The sequence below is a fragment of the Stenella coeruleoalba genome, assembly GCF_951394435.1.
Source record: "Stenella coeruleoalba genome assembly, chromosome: 16".
NCBI classification, from domain to species: Eukaryota; Metazoa; Chordata; class Mammalia; order Artiodactyla; family Delphinidae; genus Stenella; species Stenella coeruleoalba.
This window is the reverse complement of record NC_137162.1, coordinates 16,425,672-16,450,382: the sequence shown is the minus strand read 5'-3', so window position 1 is coordinate 16,450,382 and position 24,711 is coordinate 16,425,672. Positions and strand designations below refer to the sequence as shown.

Here is a 24,711-nt window from a genome sequence, read left to right as displayed (position 1 = left end):
TAGGTGAATGTTAATATATAATTAAATCAGACTTTAAAAACCTAAATGCCATAACACTGCTGAGTAAACGCTGGTATTCTCGTTATGTGGTATATGCTGTTTTTCACTTTATTAAAAATTAGAAGAATGTATTTCTAATTTATAGGGAAACTAAACCTTTTAATGAGTCAATATACAGTTTTACTCTGTGTCAGAGTTCCCAAAACCACCCCCAGGTCAATAATTCTTTAGGAGGACTCACAGGATTCAGCATGTAGCTGTACTCATGGCTATAATTTATTACAACAAAAGGACACAAAGCAGAATCAGCCAAGGGAAAAAACGCCTGGGGCTGAATCCAGGGGAGGCCAGGAGCAAGCCGAGTCCTCTCTTGGTGGAGTCGCGTAGGAGGTGCTTAATTCCCCCAGCAAAGAGTTGTTACAGCGAGTTTGGATGTTGCCAACCAGGGAAGCTCACTAGAGACAGCACCCAGCACTTTAGGCCTTGTGAGCTACTCTCATCAGTTCTGGGAATGATGGGAACGCTTCCGAAATACAGGCAAGGACCAGCCCTGTAAACAGGTCTTTGAAAGAATAGTAGTGGGGCCTGCTATGTTAACTCTTTTCTGTACACACTTCACACTTCCTTTCTGCAGCACCCCATATACTGATTATTCTTTGTTCTTAAATAAAGTATGATGAAAATATTGGCTGATTTATGGCAAACTTTCAGTGTTTAATGTAGACACAGGGAAATGTCAGTTTTTGAAATTTAAAAAAGATTCACATATGTTTCTCATCTCTGCTTTAATGTAGTGTTTGGGTGATTTTTGATTTTTTTTTTTTTTTTTTTTTTTTTTTTTTTGCGGTACGCGGGCCTCTCACTGTTGTGGCCTCTCCCGTTGCGGATCACAGGCTCCGGACGCGCAGGCCTAGCGGCCATGGCTCACAGGCCCAGCCGCTCCGCGGCATGTGGGATCCTCCCGGACAGGGGCACGAACCCGCGTCCCCTGCATCGGCAGGCGGACTCTCAACCACTGCGCCACCAGGGAAGCCCCCGATTTTTTTACTTCATGTTTCCGTCTCTCCACATCCTTCTTCCCTTCCCTCCCCTCGGGGTATTCTAGCCTCTGTGACCTGCCTTCATCTTTTCTTGCCTAGTAAAGTCATGCTCGTCTTTTAGATCTCAAAATGCCTCAGTTTACAGGTTTTGTAACATCTAAAACTCCTTAAATATTTTTAGTTTTTGCATTGAACTAGGTTATTATACTGCCTGTGATTAAACTGTACTGTTTGCTATATACTATATTTAAATGTTATATATTACTATGCATAATTGTATTTATATGTCTATTCGTTTCTGAAAAATAAGACCTTTGTAGTTAGTTCCCTGACCAGGGATCGAACCCATGCCCCCTGCAGTGGAATCACGGAGTCCTAACCCCTGGACTGCCAGGGAATTCCCTGAAGTTTCTTCAATGATTTTAAAAGGTTATTTTATTACTAATATTTTAGAAGCAGCTATTCTTTTTATTTGGTTTTACCTTTTCTCTTTCCCTTTCTTTTTCCTCTCCCTCTCGACTCTCTTTCTTCCTTTTCTTCTTTCCATGTTTTATTTTAAATGTAGTAGTTTTGATCCATGTGTTGGCAAAAGATCCATGAAGGGAAGAATCTTTTACATCCTGTTTTTTATTCTGTATGATTAATAGAACAAGCAAAATATTTTAAGAAAAATTTCTGTACACTTTAAGGTTGTTGACACTGAAAAAATGAGATGCATAGCTATTTGGCAGTTGTCCTTGTATGTAGATCAATATAGATATTCTATTTAGACAATACGATGTGGTTTATATATTGTACAAATATGTTTCTTCAGTATTTATGTCCTGTCCATTCATTTCCTATTATGTATGAGACACTATGCTGGTAAATAATAAAATAGTGTATGATCCCTAAATAATTAATAGGAATTACAGTGTAACAAGGGGAAAACTTACAATCAAATAACCACACAAATATTTTTATAATTTCTGATTAGTGCTAAGAAGGAAAATTACAGGGCTTCCCTGGTGGCGCAGTGGTTGAGAGTCTGCCTGCCGATGCAGAGGACACGGGTTCGTGCCCCGGTCTGGGAAGATCCCACATGCCGTGGAGCGCCTGGGCCTGTGAGCCATGGCTGCTGAGCCTGCGCGTCTGGAGCCTGTGCTCCGCAACGGGAGAGGCCACAGCAGTGAGAGGTCCGCGTACCGACAAAAAAAAAAAAAAGAAGAAAATTACAGACTGCTATGAAAACAAATAATGAGGTTTACTCTAATCTGGAAGAATTAAAGAAAGCTTTTTTAAGAGTAAAAATTGAGCTGAGATCTAAAAGACAGGAATGACTTTACTAGGTGAGAAGGTTCCAGGCAGAGAGACACTATGTGTCAAGGCTTTAAAGCAAGAGGAATAATGATATTCTGGACGAACTAAGAAAGTCCTGGTCGCTACAGTACCCTGAGGGAGGGGAAGAAGAGTGGAAAAAGATGCTGGAGAGGTGAGATGTGATTTTTGCATGTGGTTTTCCATTGGGAAAGCCTAGGAAGGATTTTCTGCCAGAGGATGATGTGATCAGATTTGTGTTTTTTAAAGATCAGTTCATCTCCTGGGTGGGCAACTAATTAGTGGACAAGAAATGGATTGATGACAAGGCTGTCGTGCTCCCTGTGAGATATGATAATAGCTTAGCCCGTTATAGCTGTTAAGATCAATAGGACTCAGTCATGGATTAACTATGGGTGATGAGAGAGGGCTGGTTGGTTATCACAGAGATATCCTAGGTAGGTTTCTGGCTTGTGTAATTGGAAAGACGGTGGTGCCATTTGGTGACAGGAAACGCTGTAGAAAGGACGTTTGGAGGGGAAGTTCGTGAGTTTAGTTTGAAGTATCTTTGAGACTTGCACTTCATTCTCCATCTGACTTCCATTGCTTTTAAGAAAAAGATCTCAATCCTTATTATGACTTACGAGACTGACCCTATCTGTATGTTTATTCTTGTTTTGTCCCATGCTCCCCTTTGTTCTCTGTGTTTAGTCACTTACCTTCTTCAATCTCTGTCTTGCCCCACTTTTCAATGTGTTGTTTTCTCTCCCTGAAATCTCCTCTGTTGCTCTCTTCACATAGTTAACATCTTCTCATCATTTAGATCTCACCTCAGTCATCACTTTTTCAAAGAAGTGTTGGGATATATTGACCAAAGGAAAAAAATACATTTTTTGAAGTAATAAGGTATATATTGTGTATATATATTATATATATAAAATATATTTGGACTCAACTCATGGTTTCTTTTTAAATTTGTTATTATAAATCATCAATCATTTGTTGTGATTTTCAAATTTTCTGTATTTGACTAATGGGATCCCCTTCAAGCTATCACCTGTGTCCTTCTGACATGTCCTTATCATTCTCTGAGCGCTTCTTTACTTGTCACAACAAAATATTTCCGGGTTCATCTTCTGCTTTCCCAGCCCCATCTCTGAATCAGCCTCTTCTCCAAGGAGCTCTCATTCCTTTTAGTATTGAACATTGGGAATGGTTTTGAGAAACCAAGATCCGGGCACTAGACGTGTTTGTTGCTGTTGAGGTGTCTTTGCTTCCAGTCCCTCTCAACTAATTTAAAAATTACTTAAACTAGTCCCTCTCACCCCCCGTGAGGTTATGTTATTCATTTGAAATATAGCTAGATTCATTTGTTTCTGTTTGTACTTTTAGGCCCCCTTTCTCCATTTCTGTTGATTTTGTTTTCGAGTATGCAAAATTATAACATGGTCTGAAAGTCAGAACTATGCAGAAAGTATAGATCCATCCACCCATTTCTTCTGCCTATTCCTACGTTCTCATTCTTTCCGTCCCATTCTTTTTCTTTTTTAAAATTTCTTCTTTTTTTAACATAAAAACTGACATACTATTGACATTTTTGTGCACTTCACTTCTATCATGTGACATTTTTCCTGGTAGTCACTCCATATCAGTTTATAAAGAACTTCCTGGTTAGTTTTAGTAGCTGCATAGTACTTTGTGTGTACCATAATTTATTCAGCCACTCTCCTATCCTGTGTATTGGCCCTTACTTTGTTTATAATATTAAACTAACAGTGAATAATCTTGCAGATACATTTTTGTACTGCTGGTAGTATATCTTAAGGGTAAATTCCTAGAAGTGGGATTGCTGGGTCAAAGTAAAATGTATATACAATTTTGTTAGATGTTGCCATGTTCCGTACCAGGAGGACTGTACCAGTTTGCATTCTTTTTTTTTTTTTTTCGGCCACACCACACAGCTTTCGGGATCTTAGTTCCCTGACCAGGGATCAAACCTGGGCCCCCTGCAGTGGAAGTGCAGAGTCCTAACCACTGGACTGCCAGGGAATTCCCTCAGTTTGCATTCTTACTAACAGTGTATGGTGTCTCTTTCCCCGTTGCCGCTCCAGTAAAATGTGCTGACATATTTTTACTGGTTTAGTATATGAGAAGTGGTATCTCGGTGTAGTTTTAAATTGCATTTTAGAGTGGAGTTGAACAAGTCTTTTCATATGTTTATGGCTATTTATTGTAAATGGGGTTTTGTTTACCATTATATCCTCCAAAACTGGGTATTATGTAGGTATAGAAAGTCTATTGATTTCTGTGTGTTAATTTTATATTCCACAACTTCCTGAATCTTTTATTATTTGGGTTAGTTTTGTAATTGCTTCTGTGGAGTTTCCCTAACATACTATCATATTATCTGCAAAGAAAATTTCCAGTTCTTACGCCTATAACTGATTTCTCTTGTCTGATTTTGTTGTCTACTATCACCCTTCCTACTCATTGTTAAATAGTAGTGGAAGCAGTGGACATCTCTGCCTTGTTCCTTATCTTACTGGAAAACTTCTAGTTCTTCTCCATTAAGTTAGAGGCTGGTTTTAGGACTCACTTATATTTATTTACTCAATTAACAAATTATCAAAGTACAAAATTACTGTAAATTATATCTCAGTAAACCTGATGTTAAAAACAAAAATCTATCTCTGCTACTTCTGGGTTTGGAGGAGAATGGTGGCTACCTAATTTTGAATCTCCCCATGTCCCTTTCGCCCGCTCCCCAAACATAAAAACAACAGGGAGAGTAAATAGAACCACGCTTGATCCTACCTTCAGCAATACTAGGAGACAGAGAATATCATGGCCTTCAAATTACCTGTAAGTTGTGAAATGAACTTACTTCCATTAAAGATCCTGCTGCTACTAGCCAGCAGGTGCTGAGAACAGAAATGGGGGAGGCTTAAAAGACTCCATGAAAAAAAGAAAGTGGTTCAGAGGACTTAGGCAAAGCACAAAAAGAGTAATCCCCTTACCTGCAGAAAGAGAAACTCCAACACCAAGTGCAAAATACTGAACACAGGTTTGGATATACTAGAACATAGTACTAGCTCTTGAAAGAGTGTGGGACTGGGAACAGAAGCCTCAGAGAAGCATCGCTTCTGGAAGAGAATCAGATATGTAGAGGTGTGTGTAGTTTCCCTTGGAGATAGTCTACTGAAGGGAACGAAGAAGATAAGAGGGAAGAGTTAAGGATGCTGCAGAAACAAAAGAATATACACATCAACTCCTTCTTCCAACGGCGCTCTCTGAAAAGAGACTGCACAGAAAAGGGGGACTGTCAGAAGAGGGCACTCTCAAACTAGGAGCTCTGTCCAAAAACTGATTAGGATTATTAAAAAGCAGATCACATCCATATAAAACTGTAAAAAGCTGAAAATGTGATTCAAAGTTGAAATGCTGTTGAAAATTCTCACTTAATCAAAAAGTTGACAGAAACTATAACACAGTCCTCCATACTGAATGACATATTCTCTAAAAGTATTTAGGAATAATGAAAAAGCTTGAATCAGAAATTTAAAAACTAAAAACAGAAATGGACGCGCCCCCCCCACCCCCGCAAAACAAAAGAAGAAATGAGTGTTGATTGAACCAGAAAAGAAATAGAAGAAAAAAGTCCGAATAATATTAGAGATGAAGACTAAATTACAGGGTGTCCAAGGGGTAATAAATTCATGTAAAAATGTTATAAGGGGCATTGAGCTAAAGCAGGGATATAAAAACAGACTTAGAGACTGAAAACGAGCTTCAAAAAAAAAGAAGTAGTAAAAAGGGTTAGAGAGGAAATGATTGAATTGGAAGACTAGGAGAAGAGGTCCAACATAAGACTACTTTGGAGACTGGAGAAGAAAATCAAAACAACTGACCAGAACTAATATCTAAAATTAGAATCCAAGAAGACATTCCAGAAATAAAAGGAACCTTAAATCTACATATTGAAAGGGCCTACTAGATACCAGGGAAAATACCCAGAATAGCCTAAGAAGTATCCTAGTAAAACTATTACACTTTAAAGATGTTTAAAAAAAAAGTCCTCAGGGCCTCTAGGAAAAGATGACTTTGAAAGACATGTAAATTAGACTGGACAGACTTTTCACAAATAACATACAAAGCAAGGTAACAGTGAAGCAACGTTTCTAAGAATCTTAAGGAGGTACAAACCAAGGATTTTATATCTAAGCAGCTGCCTTTCAAGAATCAATCAAGGTTATAGAAAGTTTTTTTTAATTTGTTTTAATAAATTTATTTTGTATTTTTTGGCTGCGTCGGGTCTTCGTTGCTGCGAGCAGGCTTTCTCTAGTTGGCGCGAGCGGTGGCTTCTCTTGTTGCGGAGCACGGGCTGTAGGCACTCAGGCTTCAGTAGTTGTGGCACATGGGCTCAGTAGTTGTGGCTTGCGGGCTGTAGAGCGCAGGCTCAGTAGTTGTGGTGCACGGGCTTAGTTGCTTTGTGGCATGTGGGATCCTCGTGGACCACGGCTCGAACCCGTGTCGCCTGCATTGGCAGGCAGATTCTTAACCATTGTGCCACCAGGGAATTCCTAGAAAGACGGTTCTGAATGTCCAAGAACTCAGAGAATACTGTGCCCATGTGCCCTTTCTGGTGAATCTACTTGAGGGAGATTCTAACCAGGTATGACTAAGGAAACTCCGGACGGATGAATGAAGACTTCATACATGTATTTGTAGAGCTGTGACCAACGAGGATGAGGCGTTTTGGTGAATCAGGCAGAGTTTGATCAGGGGAGAAGGACCACTAGGAGTAAGGAGAAGTAATAAGGATTTGTTAACGGCACTTGACTTTATGTAATTGTGGGAGCTGGTTAACTAGTCTACATGTATATAGCTGTTGCTTCTGTGTCTGATGCCTCAATTTGAAGTCAGAAGTTCAGGCAGTTGGAAAGGAAAGATGGATAAGAAGTAGGGGAGATCAAGGGTAAACTACAACCTGCACGCATGAACTGGAACCCGTAAGGATGAACTGGAACCTATGTAAGCTTCCAATTTAAATAATGAGGTGACCAGAAAAATAAGTTTGTTCCCCTCATCAGGAGCTACAAACTTGCCTGGCCCAAGAGTTGCAAGAGCTGAGGGAGGAGATCTGGCAGGAGCTGGTGCAGCTGCCGGGGCCCAGCTGCTACCCCACAACCACTGAGATGAGCCAGTAGATGAGCTACAGAGTGTGTAAACTGCAGTAGCACCTGGTGCCCTGCACTAGTCTTCCAACAAGAGAGGATATGGCTGCTGCTGCCCGTAACACCTTCCAGTTCTCTCACATAATATCTTGTGGTCCAGGATAACCCAGAGCTAGGCAGGGAATAGAATACTGGAAAACAATTCCAACTTAGCTAAATCTATAAATCCATCACCCAAGAGTAGAAGAATAATATAAAATCATATATTCTGACAAAATTAGAAAGAATGCAACTAAAGAAAGATGGAAAGAAAAAGGAGAGAGGGGAAACAGAAGACTATTGATTATTGTATAGGTAATAAGTGGTAAAGGATGCCATTTAAAAATGATAGGTCAGATAGCAAAAGGTTATAAAAAATGGGGATTAATACTTTTATAATATGATTAAAAAGTATTAATAGAAAGTAACCGCTGGAACAAAAATAGAAAACTTTTTTTTTTTTAAGAAAACTTTTAAAATAGAAATAAGTTGCTTCCTTTATTGCTTGGTACATGGATATTCCTAATTGTTTTATCTTTGTTGTGAATGCTTTTCACATTAAAACGTTTCTTCCTTTGCCCTGTTTAATGCTTTGGGGCTTGAAATCTACCTTGTTGGGTAGATCCTACCTACCAGGATCACACCCTTATGTTCCTGTCGCTTTCACTTGCCCACGTATCTTTGTGCATATCTTTATTTTTAGCTTTTCTGATCCAAATCATTTTAGTAGGTGAGTTAAACCCATTCACATTTATTTATAAGTAGTGTTATGTATAGTTATTGTGTTATTTTGTGTATTAGGTTTTATTTGCTGTTTCTCAACATGATGTGCTTTTTTGCTATTTTACTTATTTCTTTTGATATGTAGGAAGTGTTGTATTTCTCTTTTATTGGTTATCTTTGTACTTACAACTTTAAAAAATAATAATAATGAACATTTGTTGAAGTTTTACAGTAAACTAGGTACTATGCTAAATGTCTTATACAGATTTATCTTTTTAAATCTTCAAAACTGACCTATGAGGCAATTCCTGTTATTTTCCCATTTTACAAATAAGAAAACTGATGCACAGAGAGATTAAGTAACATGCCCGAGGTAACATGTTACTTGGTAATCAATGCTGAGTTTTTCTCTGAATCCAGCCTAACACTTCATACTTTTTTTTTCTATATTATTTTCTTGATATACTGTATTGATTAGATAGAAGAAATATGTTGTTTTTAGTTTTCAGCAGGTCTGCTGTCTACAACAAGGTTTGTTTTAAGAACTATACAATAGGAATTTTAAATAAAGACCTTATGGAAACATCTTGCTTATATTCATTATGTTAATCTATAATAGAGTTAGGTCAGAAAAATTTAAGAGGATAATGTGATAATAAATACCAACAAAAAGCAATCATAGTCACTGTGAATTTCAAAGGGGATTAAAAGAGGTGGAAAAAAGTTATAAAATTTCAACATCTTCTAAGAAAATAGAGAATATTATTTTAAAGCTTTATCTAGATAAAGGACACAGGGTTTTAAACTTAAAATAGCTGCATGGTTTTGATCATATGTGTTTGAATTTAGATTTAAATGTTAATTTTTTATTCATGAGTGTAAACGCAGTTGAAGATACTAATTTAGTTCTATGTTTCCTCTTTTTTAATCTCTGACTGTTTATATTTATATATGACCCAAAACCTAATATGTGGATGGTGATATTCAAACTTTAATACTTCATAATGTTCAACGTATAACTTTTCCCGTTTAGATGGTCTTCTGATTGTTGGTGTTCACTCGGCTAAGTTTCCAAATGAAAAAGTCCTGGATAACGTTAAGAGTGCTATTCTTCGATACAACATCACCCACCCTGTGGTTAATGATGCAGATGCCAGCCTTTGGCAAGAACTAGAAGTTTCCTGCTGGCCAACTCTGATCATACTTGGACCCCGTGGAAACATGTTGTTTTCTTTGATTGGAGAAGGACATAGAGAGAAATTATTTTTATATACTTCAATAGCTTTAAAATATTACAAAGACAGGGGACAGATCAGAGATAATAAAATTGGAATAAAACTCTATAAAGATTCTTTGCCACCTTCACCATTGCTGTTTCCTGGCAAAGTAACAGTAGACCATGTTTCTAATAGATTGGTAATAGCAGACACTGGACATCATAGAATTTTGGTCGTCTGGAGGAGTGGACAAATTCAGTACAGCATTGGAGGTAAAGTTTGCTAATTATGTTATATAATGTATTTTACATTATACATGTAAAAAACTAGTTCAAGGAAATGCATTAAAATTGAAATTTATAAATAAGAACTAATTGTAGAAGGGCAATATACACTGATTTTAACTTCATCAGAAATTATTTTGTTAATTGTGTCTGAATTAATCTCTTCTCACTCCCTCAAAAACAAACAAAACTACCCAAAAAAAACTCCATTAAGATCAAAAGGAGGAAATCTTTTGTGTAATTTTCAAGTATATTCATATGTCCCATCTTGTTTTTTCAAAAAACTGCCACAGTATTGTATCTTATGAAAGTATTATATACATTTTAGATTTCAGGCATTTTAAATGGAAGTATTTCACTTTCCATCAAAATATAGCCATATATATATATATTTATTTATTTGTTTATGGCTGCGTTGGGTCTTTGTTGCTGCGTGCGGGCTTCCTCTAGTTGCAGCGAGTGGGGGCTACTGTTTGTTGCAGTGCACAGGCTTCTCATTGTGGTGGCTTCTCTAGCCTGCTTGCCTAGAGCACGGGCTCTAGGCAAGCAGGCTTCAGTAGTTGTGGCACGCGGGCTGAGTAGTTGTGGCTTGCGGGCTCTAGTGTGCTGGTTCAGTAGTTGTGGCACACGGGCTTAGTTGCTCTCCGGCATGTGGGAGCTTCCCGGACCAGGGCTCGAACCCGTGTCCCCTGCATTGGCAGGCGGATTCTTAACCACTGCGCCACCAGGGAAGTCCCTAGCCATATGTTTTTTAAGACCACAGCAATACCCTAGGAAGTTGAGTCTTAGATTATGAAATAACCTAGGATTTGTATATTATTATACTTTTCTCTCCTTCCATAAGAACTTAAGCATACTTCTGAATCCATTCCATTTGGTTGTAGTGAAATAAAAGTATCATATAGGCATAGATCATTTTCTTTCATATCTCCCTGGTCTTGATCTAAAAAGGGCTCTTATTGACATCTTATATAATTAATAAAATCTGTTAAGTACATTATTAATCCTGCTCACCAGGCTGAACTGACATCTGACAACATAAGTAGTCAAAGAGAAAAGTAATTCATCTCTTTGCAATCCTACTTTGGTCACACGTGCAGTGTAAGTACATAAAGTAGGGATATCAACATTCCTGATGCAAATAAACTAATAAATAAACTAGAAAATAAACTAATTGTTTCCTAAGTCCTGTGAGGCTATTCTTAGTATGCCAAGGTATCATTCCCTTAGCTCTTGAATTCATTTGTTTCTTATTTGTTGTTTCTGTTAGAGTATGTGTGTGTTCTATATTGTTTATTTTGCTTGGGCAACTTGGTATTTTGGTTAATAACAGGAAGTTATGACAGTTGTTACTCAAAAAGCATCTGTTATAGCAAATTACACTTAAATGGTTAAAAGTTTTTAATAGATTTCTAAAATTTTCTAGTTTAGATGGATATTCTCCTTTGTTAAACAGAGGAACCGGCAGCAAGCTACCTTTTCCAAATATGTTTCTAGGAATATTGTTATCTTGTGATAAATTTATAGTTATTCTACAATTTTTAAAAAAGAATTCCGTGGTTAGATACACTCAGGAAATGCTGGTCAGATGTGCTTTAAAAGATTTTTGGTGGTGGTGGTGTCACTGTACTCAGATCTTTTACTCTGCCTAATGTATCTCATGAATATATGAGAGGAGGTTATAGTATACAGTATTTTCCAATCTGAAGTGATCACAGTACTCTCCCTTTTTTTTCCCCAGGGAACTCTCATCACCAACAGTAATAAATAGTATTATTAATAATAGTAATAATAGCAAACAAAAATATGCCTGGCATTATTCTAAGCACTTTACCTGTATTAATTTATTTAGTCCTCACAGTGCTATGAGTTAGGTATATTATTAATTCCATTTTACAAAAGAGAAACTGAGACACACAGAACTTGCCCAGATCATCAGCTAGGAAGAGCTAGGGTTTAAACGAAGTCTGTTAACTTGGGATTCATGGGCTATTAAGAAATGCTTGAATGATCCTCATGATTTAGGAAGCCCTTGAAATTCCTGTGACATTTTATGGGCATGTGTATTTTTGTAAGGAAAGGGTTCGTAATTTTCAGTTGTAATCAAAGGAGTTTATCTTCCAAAATTGTTAAAAATCATTCCTCTAGATTGTAAAAGATTTAAGTTATTTTTTAATTCTTTCTAGTCTAGATAATAGGTAATTCAGATGCTTTTTAAAGTAATTTCTTCTGATATCTACTACTAAAGTGTACTAGTAACCATTATCTAGTAAGTCCTGTCATTAGCAAAACTTACTCTTGAGAAAAATAGGTATCTTGGGATACAGTTTAGTTTTTAGGTAGAAGTATCAAGTTATTTATATTAAAATCCCAGCTTTAAATACAAATTTTATTTTTTCGGTGTTAATTTGAGATAACTTTAAGTGGAAAAATTTTGTCTTACAGCTATCTTGTCTTGTAGGACCCAACCCTGGAAGAAAAGACGGAATGTTTTCAGAGTCAACTTTTAACTCACCACAAGGTGTAGCCATAATGAATAATATCATATATGTGGCAGATACAGAAAACCACCTTATAAGAAAGGTAATTTTCCATTTTAAATAAAATTTTAATCCTTCTAATCAGAAAAACTTATATTTACTTGCTACATAAATATTTGAAGTGAGAGGGTGTTGCTTAAATACTTCAAATCATCCTCATTCAGCTTTGTTCAGAGGTTACTTGCTTTGACTTTATTCTTAGACAAAACACATCAAATCGTTTTCTTAATCCTTTATTTTAAAGTCATGTGCCTAATCACCCAAAAGCTCCTCATTTTGAGGTATTTTCCTAACTACTATTTATAAAGAGATGCTTTGTCCTTTTTCAGTTAAATTTTCTCAAACTTAGAAAGAAAAAAAACATACCACTCCTGCATCTCTTCAGCTCTTATGCTTTGTCTGGGAATACTTATCTGTCAATTAGTCTTAAAATTTATTTTATCTCATTATAAAAGTAATATATGATCTTGTTTTTAAAAAAATGAATTAATATGTAAAGGTAAAATAGGTCTCCTAGTCATCTATTCAGGCTCTCCAGGGGTAACCAACCATTGTTAAAATTTGTGTCTTCAGAAATTTTCTACTCATGTACAAATAATTTTATATTGAAAGGACTGTCTCTAGAGAATCTTCTTCTTTAAACAAATGGAATCATAATGTACATACATAATTCCTACATTCTTTTTTTAACTTTTTTTTTCCATGTTAGTCATATGACTATGACTGCATAGTATTACCTAGTTATTTTAAACATTTCTTATTGATGAGTATTCTGACTGTAATCTGTTGGTCTTTAAGTTGTTATTTCTGTTTGGAAAATAAGTAAGTTCATCTAACCCATTCTGTCTGAACATATATGTACTATATATTGTACCTAAGTACATTTAGGTACTTCCTTGCTTTTCTCGCTATTTCTCTCTCTTGATATTTTTGCCCATTTATATTATAAAAATTATCAACTAATATATATATAATAGGAAAAAACATATGTAGAACATTTAATAATAACCACTGTAATGTAAATCTCCATGAGGGCATGACATTTGTTTTCTTTACTACTGAAATCCTAAGCACCTAAAACAGTACCTGGCCCACAGTAGGTGTTTATTAGATATTTGTTGAATTAATTTATAAGCAAATAACATCTGTTGAATGAAGCATTTTCTAAAGCGTGAATTCCTCTTAATATGAAAAGATGTTACATGAGAAAAGGATTTTGTGGATTTATAAATCAGACTTTTTTTTTTTTGCGGTACGTGGGCCTCTCACTGTTGTGGCCTCTCCCGTTGTGGAGCACAGGCTCCGGATGCACAGGCTCAGCGGCCATGGCTCACAGGCCTAGCCGCTCTGCGGCATGTGGGATCTTCCCAGACTGGGGCACAGACCCGCGTCCCCTGCGTCAGCAGGCGGACTCTCAACCACTGCGCCATCAGGGAAGCCCTTAAAGCAGACTTATTTTTTGAAAGTCTTGCTAATATATTTTAATATGCTAATATATTGTGAATACACTAGTGGGGGGATATGTGTGTGGTATTTCTAAACTTATTTGACCAAGGAGCCCTTTTTAGGCAGAACTTTTCATAGGACTAATAGCTTAATGTTGTATACTCTGGGAAGAGTGCTTTTATGTTACTAACTCCTTAGAGGTCAGTATTTCCTTATCATTATCTTTTGAGGGTTCTATGCTTCTAAAATTCATCATAGTGTCATAGATATCTAACAGGATATTGAAGTAGTAATATATGTAGCCCACAACATACAGGGAGTACTTGTCCTTTTTTGATTTTATGTTATTTCTCTTGCTTTAGGACTTAGTGGGTTTTGGAGTATTGACTGCATTTCAAATACTTTTTAAGTAGCATAATCATGATAACAAATACAGGTTACTCGAGGTCATTTTTATGACTTAGTTTAGTGTCTGCAGAAATGGAAATGAGAGCATTATGATTTCTTCCTTTTGTTTTAAAAAAACAAAAGTTTTAAAAGTATAAAAATATTTATTGTATTTTACATTTGTTTAAGATCTCATTTGCAGAGGGTTGATCATACTCCTACATTCACAGCTCATGAACATCATCGTTCCATGCCGACCTGTCTCTTGTTAGAATAACTTATTTATTAATTTGTAAATTCCTCTTCATCTCCATTCCCATTTCCCCTGCCATTCCCTGTACATAAGTACTCCTATAGGCAGCCTTTCTGATATGTTTGATTCACATTTTCTTATTTTTCTGTGACCTTGTAAAACATGTAGTATTTTGTGTGTGGTTTTTTTTTTTTTTTTGGTGTGTGTGTGTTTATAACAACTTTATTGTGATATATTTTACATAGTACAAAGGTCACGCATTTCATGAAAATAATTCAGGAATTTTTAGTAAATTTAACAAGTTGTGTAACCATCACCATAAATCATTTTTAGAACATTTTCATCCTCCTAGTAAGAACCCTCATGCCCAATTACAGTTAATCCCCGTTCCCACCCCCAGCCCTAATCTACTTTTTGTCTCTGTAAATTTGCCTCTTTGAACATTTCATATAAACAGAATCATACAGTATATGGTCTTATGTGTCTGGCTTCTTTTATTCTGTGTAATGTTTTTGAGGTTCATTGATGATGTAACATGTCAGTAATTAATTCCTTTGTATTGCTGGATAGCATTCTGTTGCATGTATAAACCACATTTTATCTGTTTAACAGTTGGTGGGCATTTAAGGTGTTTTCCAATTTTTGGCTATTTATGAATAATTCACATATAAGTTTTGTGTGGACATACATTTTTATTTCTCATGGGTAAGTCTGTAAATACTGGAAATGTTGATTCATATGTTTTATATTTTGTGTTTAACTTTTTGAGAACGTGCTAAACCACAGTGGTTGCATCATTTTACATATCTACCTGCAATATATGTGGGTTACAATTTCTCCATATCTTCACCATTACTTATTTTCATTTTCTTTTTTTTTCTTTTTTTCATTTTCCATTTTTAAACTTCTAGGCATTCTGCTAGATATGAAGTGGCCTATCATTGTGGTTTGGAATATGTGTTTCTCTAATGAGGAATGATGTTGAGCATCTTTTCCTACGTATATGGACCATTTGTTTATCATCTTTTGAGAAGTGTCTATTCAGATTCATTGACAATTTTTTATTGGGTTTTTGTGTTTTTTATTATTGAGTTGTAAGAGTTCTTTATATATTCTAGATGCAAATTCCTTATCAGATATATGATTTTCAATACTTGCCCACATTCTGTGAGTTGTCTTTTTTTTAATATATATACAAAAGTCAATTGCTTTTTTTTAACATCTTTATTGGAGTATAATTGCTTTACAATGGTGTGTTAGTTTCTGCTTTATAACAAAGTGAATCAGTTATACATATGTTCCCATATCTCTTCCCTCTTGCGTCTCCCTCCCTCCCACCCTCCCTATCCCACCCCTCTAGGTGGCCACAAAGCACCAAGTTGATCTCCCCGTGCTATGCGGCTGCTTCCCACTAGCTATCTATTTTACGTTTGGTAGTGTATATATGTCCATGCCACTCTCTCACTTTGTCACAGCTCCCCCTCCTCCTTCCCATATCCTCAAGTCCATTCTCTAGTAGGTCTCTGTCTTTATTCCTGTCTTACCCCCATGTTCTTCATGACATTTTTTTTTTTAAGATTCCATATATATATGTGTTACCATACGGTATTTGTCTTTCCCTTTCTGACTTACTTCACTCTGTATGACAGACTCTAGGTCCATCCACCTCACTACAAATAACTCAATTTCGTTTCTTTTTATGGCTGAGTAATATTCCATTGTATATATGTGCCACATCTTCTTTATCCATTCATCGGATGATGGACACTTAGGTTGTTTCCGTCTCCTGGCTATTGTAAATAGAGCTGCAGTGAACATTTTGGTGCGTGACTCTTTTTGAATTATGGTTTTGTCAGGTTATATGCCCAGTAGTGGGATTGCTGGGTCACATGGTAGTTCTATTTGTAGTTTTTTAAGGAACCTCCATACTGTTCTCCATAGTGGCTGTACCAATTCACATTCCCACCAGCAGTGCAAGAGGGTTCCCTTTTCTCCACACCCTCTCCAGCATTTATTGTTTCCAGATTTTTTGATGATGGCCATTCTGACCGGTGTGAGATGATATCTCATTGTAGTTTTGATTTGCATTTCTCTAATGATTAATGATGTTGAGCATTCTTTCATGTGTTTGTTGGCAATCTGTATATCTTCTTTGGAGAAATGTCTATTTAGGTCTTCTGCCCATTTTTGGATTGGGTTGTTTGTTTTTTTGATATTGAGCTGCATGAGCTGCTTGTAAATTTTGGAGATTAATCCTTTGTCAGTTGTTTCATTTGCAAATGTTTTCTCCCATTCTGAGGGTTGTCTTTTGGTCTTGTTTATGGTTTCCTTTGCTGTGCAAAAGCTTTGAAGTTTCATTAGGTCCCATTTGTTTATTTTTGTTTTTATTTCCATTTCTCTAGGAGGTGGGTCAAAAAGGATCTTGCTGTGATTTATGTCATAGAATGTTCTGCCTATGTTTTCCTCTAAGAGTTTGATAGTGTCTGGCCTTACATTTAGGTCTTTAATCCATTTTGAGCTTATTTTTGTGTATGGTGTTAGGGAGTGTTCTAATCTCATAGTTTTACATGTACCTGTCCAGTTTTCCCAGCACCACTTATTGAAGAGGCTGTCCTTTCTCCATTGTACATTCCTGCCTCCTTTGTCAAAGATAAGGTGACCGTATGTGCGTGGGTTTATCTCTGGGCTTTCTATCCTGTTCCATTGATCTATATTTCTATTTTTGTGCCAGTACCATACTGTCTTGATTACTGTAGCTTTGTAGTATAGTCTGAAGTCAGGGAGCCTTATTCCTCCAGCTCCGTTTTTCATTCTCAAGGTTGCTTTGACTATTCATGGTCTTTTGTGTCTCCATACAAATTTTAAGATTTTTTGTTCTAGTTCTGTGAAAAATGCCAGTGGTAGGTTGATAGGGATTGCATTGAATCTGTAGATTGCTTTGGGTAGTAGAGTCATTTTCACAATGTTGATTCTTCCAATCCAAGAACATGGTATATCTCTCCATCTATTTGCATCATCTTTAATTTCTTTCATCAGTGTCTTATAATTTTCTGCATACACGTCTTTTGTCTCCTTAGGTACCTAGGTTTATTCCTAGATAATTTATTCTTTTTGTTGCAGTGGTAAATGGGAGTGTTTTCTTGATTTCAGTTTCAGATATTTCATCATTAGTGTATAGGAATGCAAGAGATTTTTGTGCATTTATTTTGTATCCTGCTACTTTACCAAATTCATTGATTAGCTCTAGTAGTTTTCTGGTAGCGTCTTTAGGATTCTCTATGTATAGTATCATGTCATCTGAAAACAGTGACAGCTTTACTTCTTCTTTTCTGATTTGGATTCCTTTTATTTCCTTTTCTTCTCTGATTGCTGTGGCTAAAACTTCCAAAACTATGTTGAATAGTAGTGGTGAGAGTAGACGACCTTGTCTTGTTCCTGATCTTAGTGGAAATGCTTTCAGTTTTTCACCATTGAGGACGATGTTGGCTGTGGGTTTGTCATATATGGCCTTTATTATGTTGAGGTAAGTTCCCTCTATGCCTACTTTCTAGAGGGCTTTTATCATAAATGGGTGTTGAATTTTGTCGGAAGCTTTCTCTGCATCTGTTGAGGTGACCATATGGTTTTTCTCCTTCAGTTTTTTAATATGGTGTATCACATTGATTGATTTGCATATATTGAAGAATCCTTGCATTCCTGGAATAAACCCCACTTAATAATGGTGTATGATCCTCTTAATGTGCTGTTGGATTCTGTTTGCTAGTATTTTGTTGAGGATTTTTGCATCTATGTTCATCAGTGATATTGGCCTGTAGTTTTCTTTCTTTGTGACATCCTTGTCTGGTTTTGGTATCAGGGTGATGGTGGCCTCGTAGAATGAGTTTGGGAGTGTTCCTCCCTCTGCTGTATTTTGGAAGAGTTTGAGAAGGATAGGTGTTAACTCTTCTCTAAATGTTTGACAGAATTTGCCTGTGAAGCCATCTGGTCCTGGGCTTCTGTTTGTTGGAAGATGTTTAATCACAGTTTCAATTTCTTGATTGTGATTGGTCTGTTCATATTTTCTATTTCTTCCTGATTCAGTCTTGGCAGGTTGTGTATTTCTAAGAATTTGTCCATTTCTTCCAGGTTGTCCATTTTATTGGCATAAAGTTCCTTGTAGTAGTCTCTTAGGATGCTTTGTATTTCTGTGTTGTCTGTTGTAACTTCTCCTTTTTCATTTCTAGTTTTATTGTTTTGAGTCCTCTCCGTCTTTTTCTTGATTAGTCTGCCTAATGGTTTATCAATTTTGTTTATCTTCTCAAAGAACCAGTTTTTAGTTTTATTGATCTTTGCTATTGTTTTCTTTGTTTCTATTTCATTTATTTTTGCTCTGATCTTTATGACTTATTTCCTTCTGCTAACTTTGGGTTTTGTTTGTTCTTCTTTCTCTAGCTCCTTTAGGTGTAAGGTTAGACTGTTTACTTGAGATTTTTCTTGTTTCTTGAGGTAGGCTTTATAGCTATAAACTTCCCTCTTAGAACTGCTTTTGCTGCATCCCATAGGTTTTCGATTGTCGTGTTTTCATTGTCATTTGTCTCTAGGTATTTTTTGATTTCCTGTTTGATTTCTTCAGTGATCTCTTGGTTGTTCAGTAATGTATTGTTTAGCCTCCATGTGTTTCTGTTTTTTACGTTTTTTTCCCTGTAATTCATTTCTCATCTCATAGTGCTTGATATGATTTCAATTTTCCTAAATTTACTGAGGCTTGATTTGTGACCCAAGATGTGATCTATCCTGGAGAATGTTCCATGCGCACTTGAGAAGAAAGTGTAATCTGCTGTTTTGGATGGAATGTCCTATAAATATTAATTAAATCTGTCTGGTCTATTGTGTCATTTAAAGCTTCTGTTTCCTTATTTATTTTTATTTTGGATGATCTGTCCATTGGTTTAACTGAGGTGTTAAAGTCCCCCACTACTATTGTGTTACTGTCAATTTCCTCTTTTATAGCTGTTAGCAGTTGCCTTATGTATTGAGGTGCTCCTATGTTGGGTGCATAAATATTTACAATTGTTATATCTTCTTCTTGGATTGATCCCTTGATCATTATGTAGTGTCCTTCCTTGTCTCTTGTAACATTCTCTATTTTAAAGTCTATTTTATGTGGTATGAGTATAGCTACTCCAGCTTTCTTTTGATTTCCATTTGCATGGAATATCTTTTTCCATCCTCTCACTTTCAGTCTGTATGTGTCCCTAGGTCTGAAGTGGGTCTCTTGTAAACAGCATATATATGGTTCTTGTTTTTGTATCCATTCAGCAAGCCTGTGTCTTTTGGTTGGAGCATTTAATCCATTCACGTTTAAGGTAATTATCGATATGTATGTTCCTATGACCATTTTCTTAATTGTGTTGGGTTTGTTTTTTTTGTTTGTTTGTTTTTTTGCGGTACGTGGGCCTCTCACTGTTGTGGCCTCTCCCGTTGCGGAGCACAGGCTCTGGACGCGCAGGCTCAGCGGCCATGGCTCACGGGCCCAGCCGCCCCGGCATGTGGGATCTTCCCAGACCGGGGCACGAACCCGTGTCCCCTGCATCGGCAGGCGGACCCTCCACCACTGCGCCACCAGGGAAGCCCTTTGGGTTTGTTTTTGTAGATCCTTTTTTTCTCTTGTGTTTCCCACTTAGAGAAGTTCCTTTAGCATTTGTTATAGAGTTGGTTTGGTGGTGCTGAATTCTCTTAGCTTTTGCTTGTCTGTAAAGCTTTTGATTTCTCCATCGAATCTGAGTGAGATCCTTGCTGGGTAGAGTAATCTTGGTTGTAGGTTCTTCCCTTTCATCACTGTAAGTATATCATGCCACTCCCTTCTGGCTTGTAGAGTTCCTGCTGAGAAATCAGCTGTTAACCTTATGGGAGTTCCCTTGTATGTTATTTTTCGTTTTTCCCTTGCTGCTTTCAGTAATCTTTCTTTGTTTTAATTTTTGCTAATTTGATTACTATGTGTCTCGGCATGTTTCTCCTTGGGTTTATCCTGCCTGGGACTGTCTGCGCTTCCTGGACTTGGGTGGCTATTTCCTTTCCCATGTTAGGGAAGTTTTCGACTATAATCTCTTCAGATATTTTCTCGGGTCCTTTGTCTCTCTCTTCTCCTTCTGGGACACTTATAATGCGAATGTTGTTGTGTTTAATGTTGTCCCAGAGGTCGCTTAGGCTGTCTTCATTTCTTTTCATTCTTTTTTCTTTATTCTGTTCTGCAGCAGTGAATTCCACCATTCTGTCTTCCAGGTCACTTATCCATTCTTCTGCCTCAGTTATTCTACTATTGATTCCTTCTAGTGTAGTTTTCATTTCAGTTATTGTATTGTTCATCTCTGTTTGTTTGTTCTTTAATTCTTCTAGGTCTTTGTTAAACATTTCTTGCATCTTCTCGATCTTTGCCTCCATTCTTTTTCCAAGGTCCTGGACCATCTTCACTATCATTATTCTGAATTCTCTTTCTGGAAGGTTGCCTATCTCCACTTCATTTAGTTGTTTTTGGGGGGTTTTATCTTGTTCCTTCATCTGGTACATAGCCTTCTACCTTTTCATCTTGTCTATCTTTCTGTGAATGTGGTTTTTGTTCCACAGGCTGCAGGATTGTAGTTCTTATTGCTTCTGCTCTCTGCCCTCTGGTGTATGAGGCTACCTAAGAGGCTTGTGTAAGTTTCCTGATGGGAGGGACTGGTGGTGGGTAGAGCTGACTGTTGCTCTGGTGGGCAGAGCTCAGTAAAACTTTAATCCACTTGTCTGCTGATGGGTGGGGCTGGGTTCCCTACCTGTTGATTGTTTTGCCTGAGGCAGCCCAACACTGGAGCCTACCTGGGCTCTTTGGTGGGGCTAATGACACTCTGGGAGGGCTCTCGCTAAGGAGTACTTCCCAGAACCTCCACTGCCAGCGTCTCCGTCCCCACGGTGAGCCACAGCTCCCCCCACCCCCCACTGCCTCTGCAGGAGACCCTCCAACAGTAGCAAGTAGGTCTGGTTCAGTTTCCCCTGGGGTCACTGCTCCTTCACCTGGGTCCCGATGCACACACTACTTTGTGTGTGCCCTCCAAGAGTGGAATCTCTGTTTCCCCCAGTCCTGTCGAAGTCCTGCAATCAATTCCCACAAGGCTTCAACGTCTGATTCTCTAGGAATTCCTCCTCCTGTTGCCGGACGCCCAGGTTGGGAAGCCTGACTTGGGGCTCGGAACCTTCACTCCAGTAGGTGGACTTCTGTGTTATAAGTGTTCTCCAGTCTGTGAGTCACCCACCCAGCAGTTACGGGATTTGATTTTACTGTGATTGTGCCCCTCCTACCATCTCATTGTGGCCTCTTCTTTGTCTTTGGATGTGGGGTATCTATTTTGGTGAGTTCGAGTGTCTTCCTGTCGATGATTGTCCAGCAGCTAGTTGTGATTTTGGTGTTCTCCCAAGAGGGAGTGAGAGCACGTCCTTCTACTCCGCCATCTTGGTTCCTCCCTCCTCCTCCTTTCACTTTCTTAATCATGTCTTTTGATGTACAGAAGTTTTATATTTTGATGATTCCCAATTTATTTATTTCTATCATTGCTTATATTTTTTGTGTCTTGTAAGAATCCACTGCCAAATCCAAGGTCACGAAGATTTATTCCTATGTTTTCTTCTAAGGTTTTTATAGTTATGGCTCTCACAGTTAGCTCTTAGATCCATTTTTAGTTGATTTTTGCATATGGTATGAAGTAAGGGTCCAACTTCATTCTTTTACATGTGGATCCAGTTATCCCAGAACCATTTATGGAAGAGACTATTATTTCACCATTGAATAGTCTTGGCAACCTTTTGAAAATTATTCATACATGCATGGGTTTATTTCTGGACTTTCAAGTCTATTCCATTGATCTAGGTATCTGTCCTTATGCCAGTACCACACTGTTTTGATTGCTATAACTTTTAATAAGTTGTGAAATCAGAAAGTATGAATCCTCCTACTTATTTCTTTTTCAACATTGTTTTGACTGTTCTGAATCCCTTGCAATTCCATATGAATTTTAGGATCAACTTATCCATTTCTGCAAAAACTTCTGTTTCTTTCTCATGTAAGTAAATTATATTTTTTGAAGGAACAAATGACAGTTTTATCTTTCCTTCTTATTTTTATACTTCCCATTTCCTTTTATTATATTGCTTTTAAGCATTACAGCCATAGTGGGTGTCTTGTCATGCTCGTAGTCTTAAATGGAACTCTTGTAAACTTTCTCCACAAGTTTAATATTTTCCATAGCTTTAGGAAATAAAATATTTATGAAGTTAAGAAACTTTATTCCTTGTTACTAAGAATTATTATATGATTTTATTAAATGCATTTTCTACATTAATGGAAATAATTGTATAGTTTTTTGCCCTTAGTATTCTGATGTGATGAATTACATTAATAGATACTTTTGATGTTGAACCATCTTTTTAGTCCTGTGATAAACCTTACCTAATCATGAATTTTTTAAAAAGTCAAATTGGATTTGATTATCCAAAATTATATTTAATATTTTAAAATTAAATGGCTCTATATTTTCTTGTACTGTTCTCACCAGATTTTGGAATCAAGGTCACACTAAGCTCATCAAATGAGCTGGTTTTCATTCTTTTTCTGTTTTTTGGAATAATTTGTCTAACATAGGAATTAATGGTTTTGAATATTTATTAAAACTCCCTTGTAACATTACCTGGGCCCTGGGCTTCTTCCAAGAGGATTTTTTAAACTATCCTATCAGTTTCTGTGATACATTTCTTAAATCAAGATCTATTTCAAGGGCCCATCTGTAGCTGCCTATGGTATTTTTGCAGATTATATTTTGCAGATTTTGAGTTCAGTAAAAATATAAATAAAGTTACACTGATGAATATTCTTTACAATTTCAGGATATTATAGAGCAGCTACTAAAAATAATGCAAGAGGATTTCACCAGAATAAATCTGGTGATAAATGTAATTCACCATAGTAACAGAATAAAAGATGATGCTTCACTAGATTCAGAAAAACATTGGAAAACATTTAATACCTAATCATGTTAAAATTGTGAACTTCAAATGGAAATGAATGTCCTCAGTATGATAAAATCAGGCCATCTGCAAAAAGCCTACAGCTACACTTAATGCAAAGTATTGAATACTTTCCCTTCAAGAGGGGGAACAAGGCAGGGATCCCCACTCTTACCCTGCCTATTAAACATTGTACTGGAAGTACTAGCCATTATAATAAGGCAAGAAAGAGAAATAAAAGATATAGAGGATGAGAAGAAAGAAGAATAACTCAATTTGTCAGTGACATGACATGTACATAGAAAATTCTAAGAAATCTATACAGAGTTACTTGAACTAATAAGTGAATTTAGAAAGGTTGCAAAATACAAAATCAGTATATAAATATCAACTGTATTTTTATTTTATTTTATTTTTATTTGTTTTATATTTATTATATACTAGTAATAGTCAACTGGAAATGGAACTTTTAAATTCTATTTACTTAGCAACCAAAATAAAATACTTAGAATAAGTTTTTGGAAATATATACAAGCCCACTGTATATCCAGTATAATGGTTAAAATTAAAAAGACTGACAATACCATAGGTTGGCAAGGATGTGGAGCAGTTTGAACTTCAAACTATATACTTCAAACTATAAATATTGCTGACAAAAATTAATATTGGATTGAAAAACTCAAAATTCAGTTTGCTCTAAATTGATCTATAGATTCAGTGCCGTCCCAATTAAAACGCCATCAGGCTTTTTTGGTAGATATTAACAAATAGGTTCCAAAATTTATGTGGAAATGCAAGCAAAGGATTATTATATCTAAAACAATATTGAAAAAGAACAAAGTTGAAAGATTTACACTATCTGATTTGAAGATTTGCTATAATGCTATGCTATATACTCATGCTGTACTATGTATAATCAAGACAATGTCATACTTTCATAAGGATAGATACATAGATCAGTAAAAAAGAATGCAGCACCTAGAAGTAACCTTACACCTGTGCAGTTACTTGATTTTCTTTTTTTTTTTTTTTTTTTTTTTTTTTTACAAGAAGCTCTAAGGTAATAGCTTGGAATTTTGGTGATGTGGGTTTGGGAGAAAAGTGAAAAAAAATGAATTTCAGTCTATGGGTGTCGGTATTCATGGGAGTCATCTTAAGAAATGTGCACTTACTGAAAGAGAACTCCATACTAGGATTTCTTTTCCTTGAGGTTTATGTTAATCAATCACCTGGATAAGTGGTAATCAGAATATTGCTTCTAAAATACTGTTTCTATAGAGCATGACTATTAGTTAACTGA

General features: G+C 36.6%; 1 protein-coding gene across 1 annotated transcript in view; it reads left to right on the top strand.

Annotated features, from left to right (window-relative positions):
* The window catches only part of NHLRC2 (NHL repeat containing 2), a 59,686-nt gene that overhangs the window by 6,477 nt on the left and 28,498 nt on the right, over positions 1–24,711 (top strand). Inside the window, exons 3-4 of the mRNA XM_079900177.1 lie at positions 9,306–9,761; positions 12,235–12,356. Of these exons, the coding sequence (XP_079756303.1) occupies positions 9,306–9,761; positions 12,235–12,356 (578 nt within the window). The remainder of the gene's footprint in view (positions 1–9,305; positions 9,762–12,234; positions 12,357–24,711) is intronic.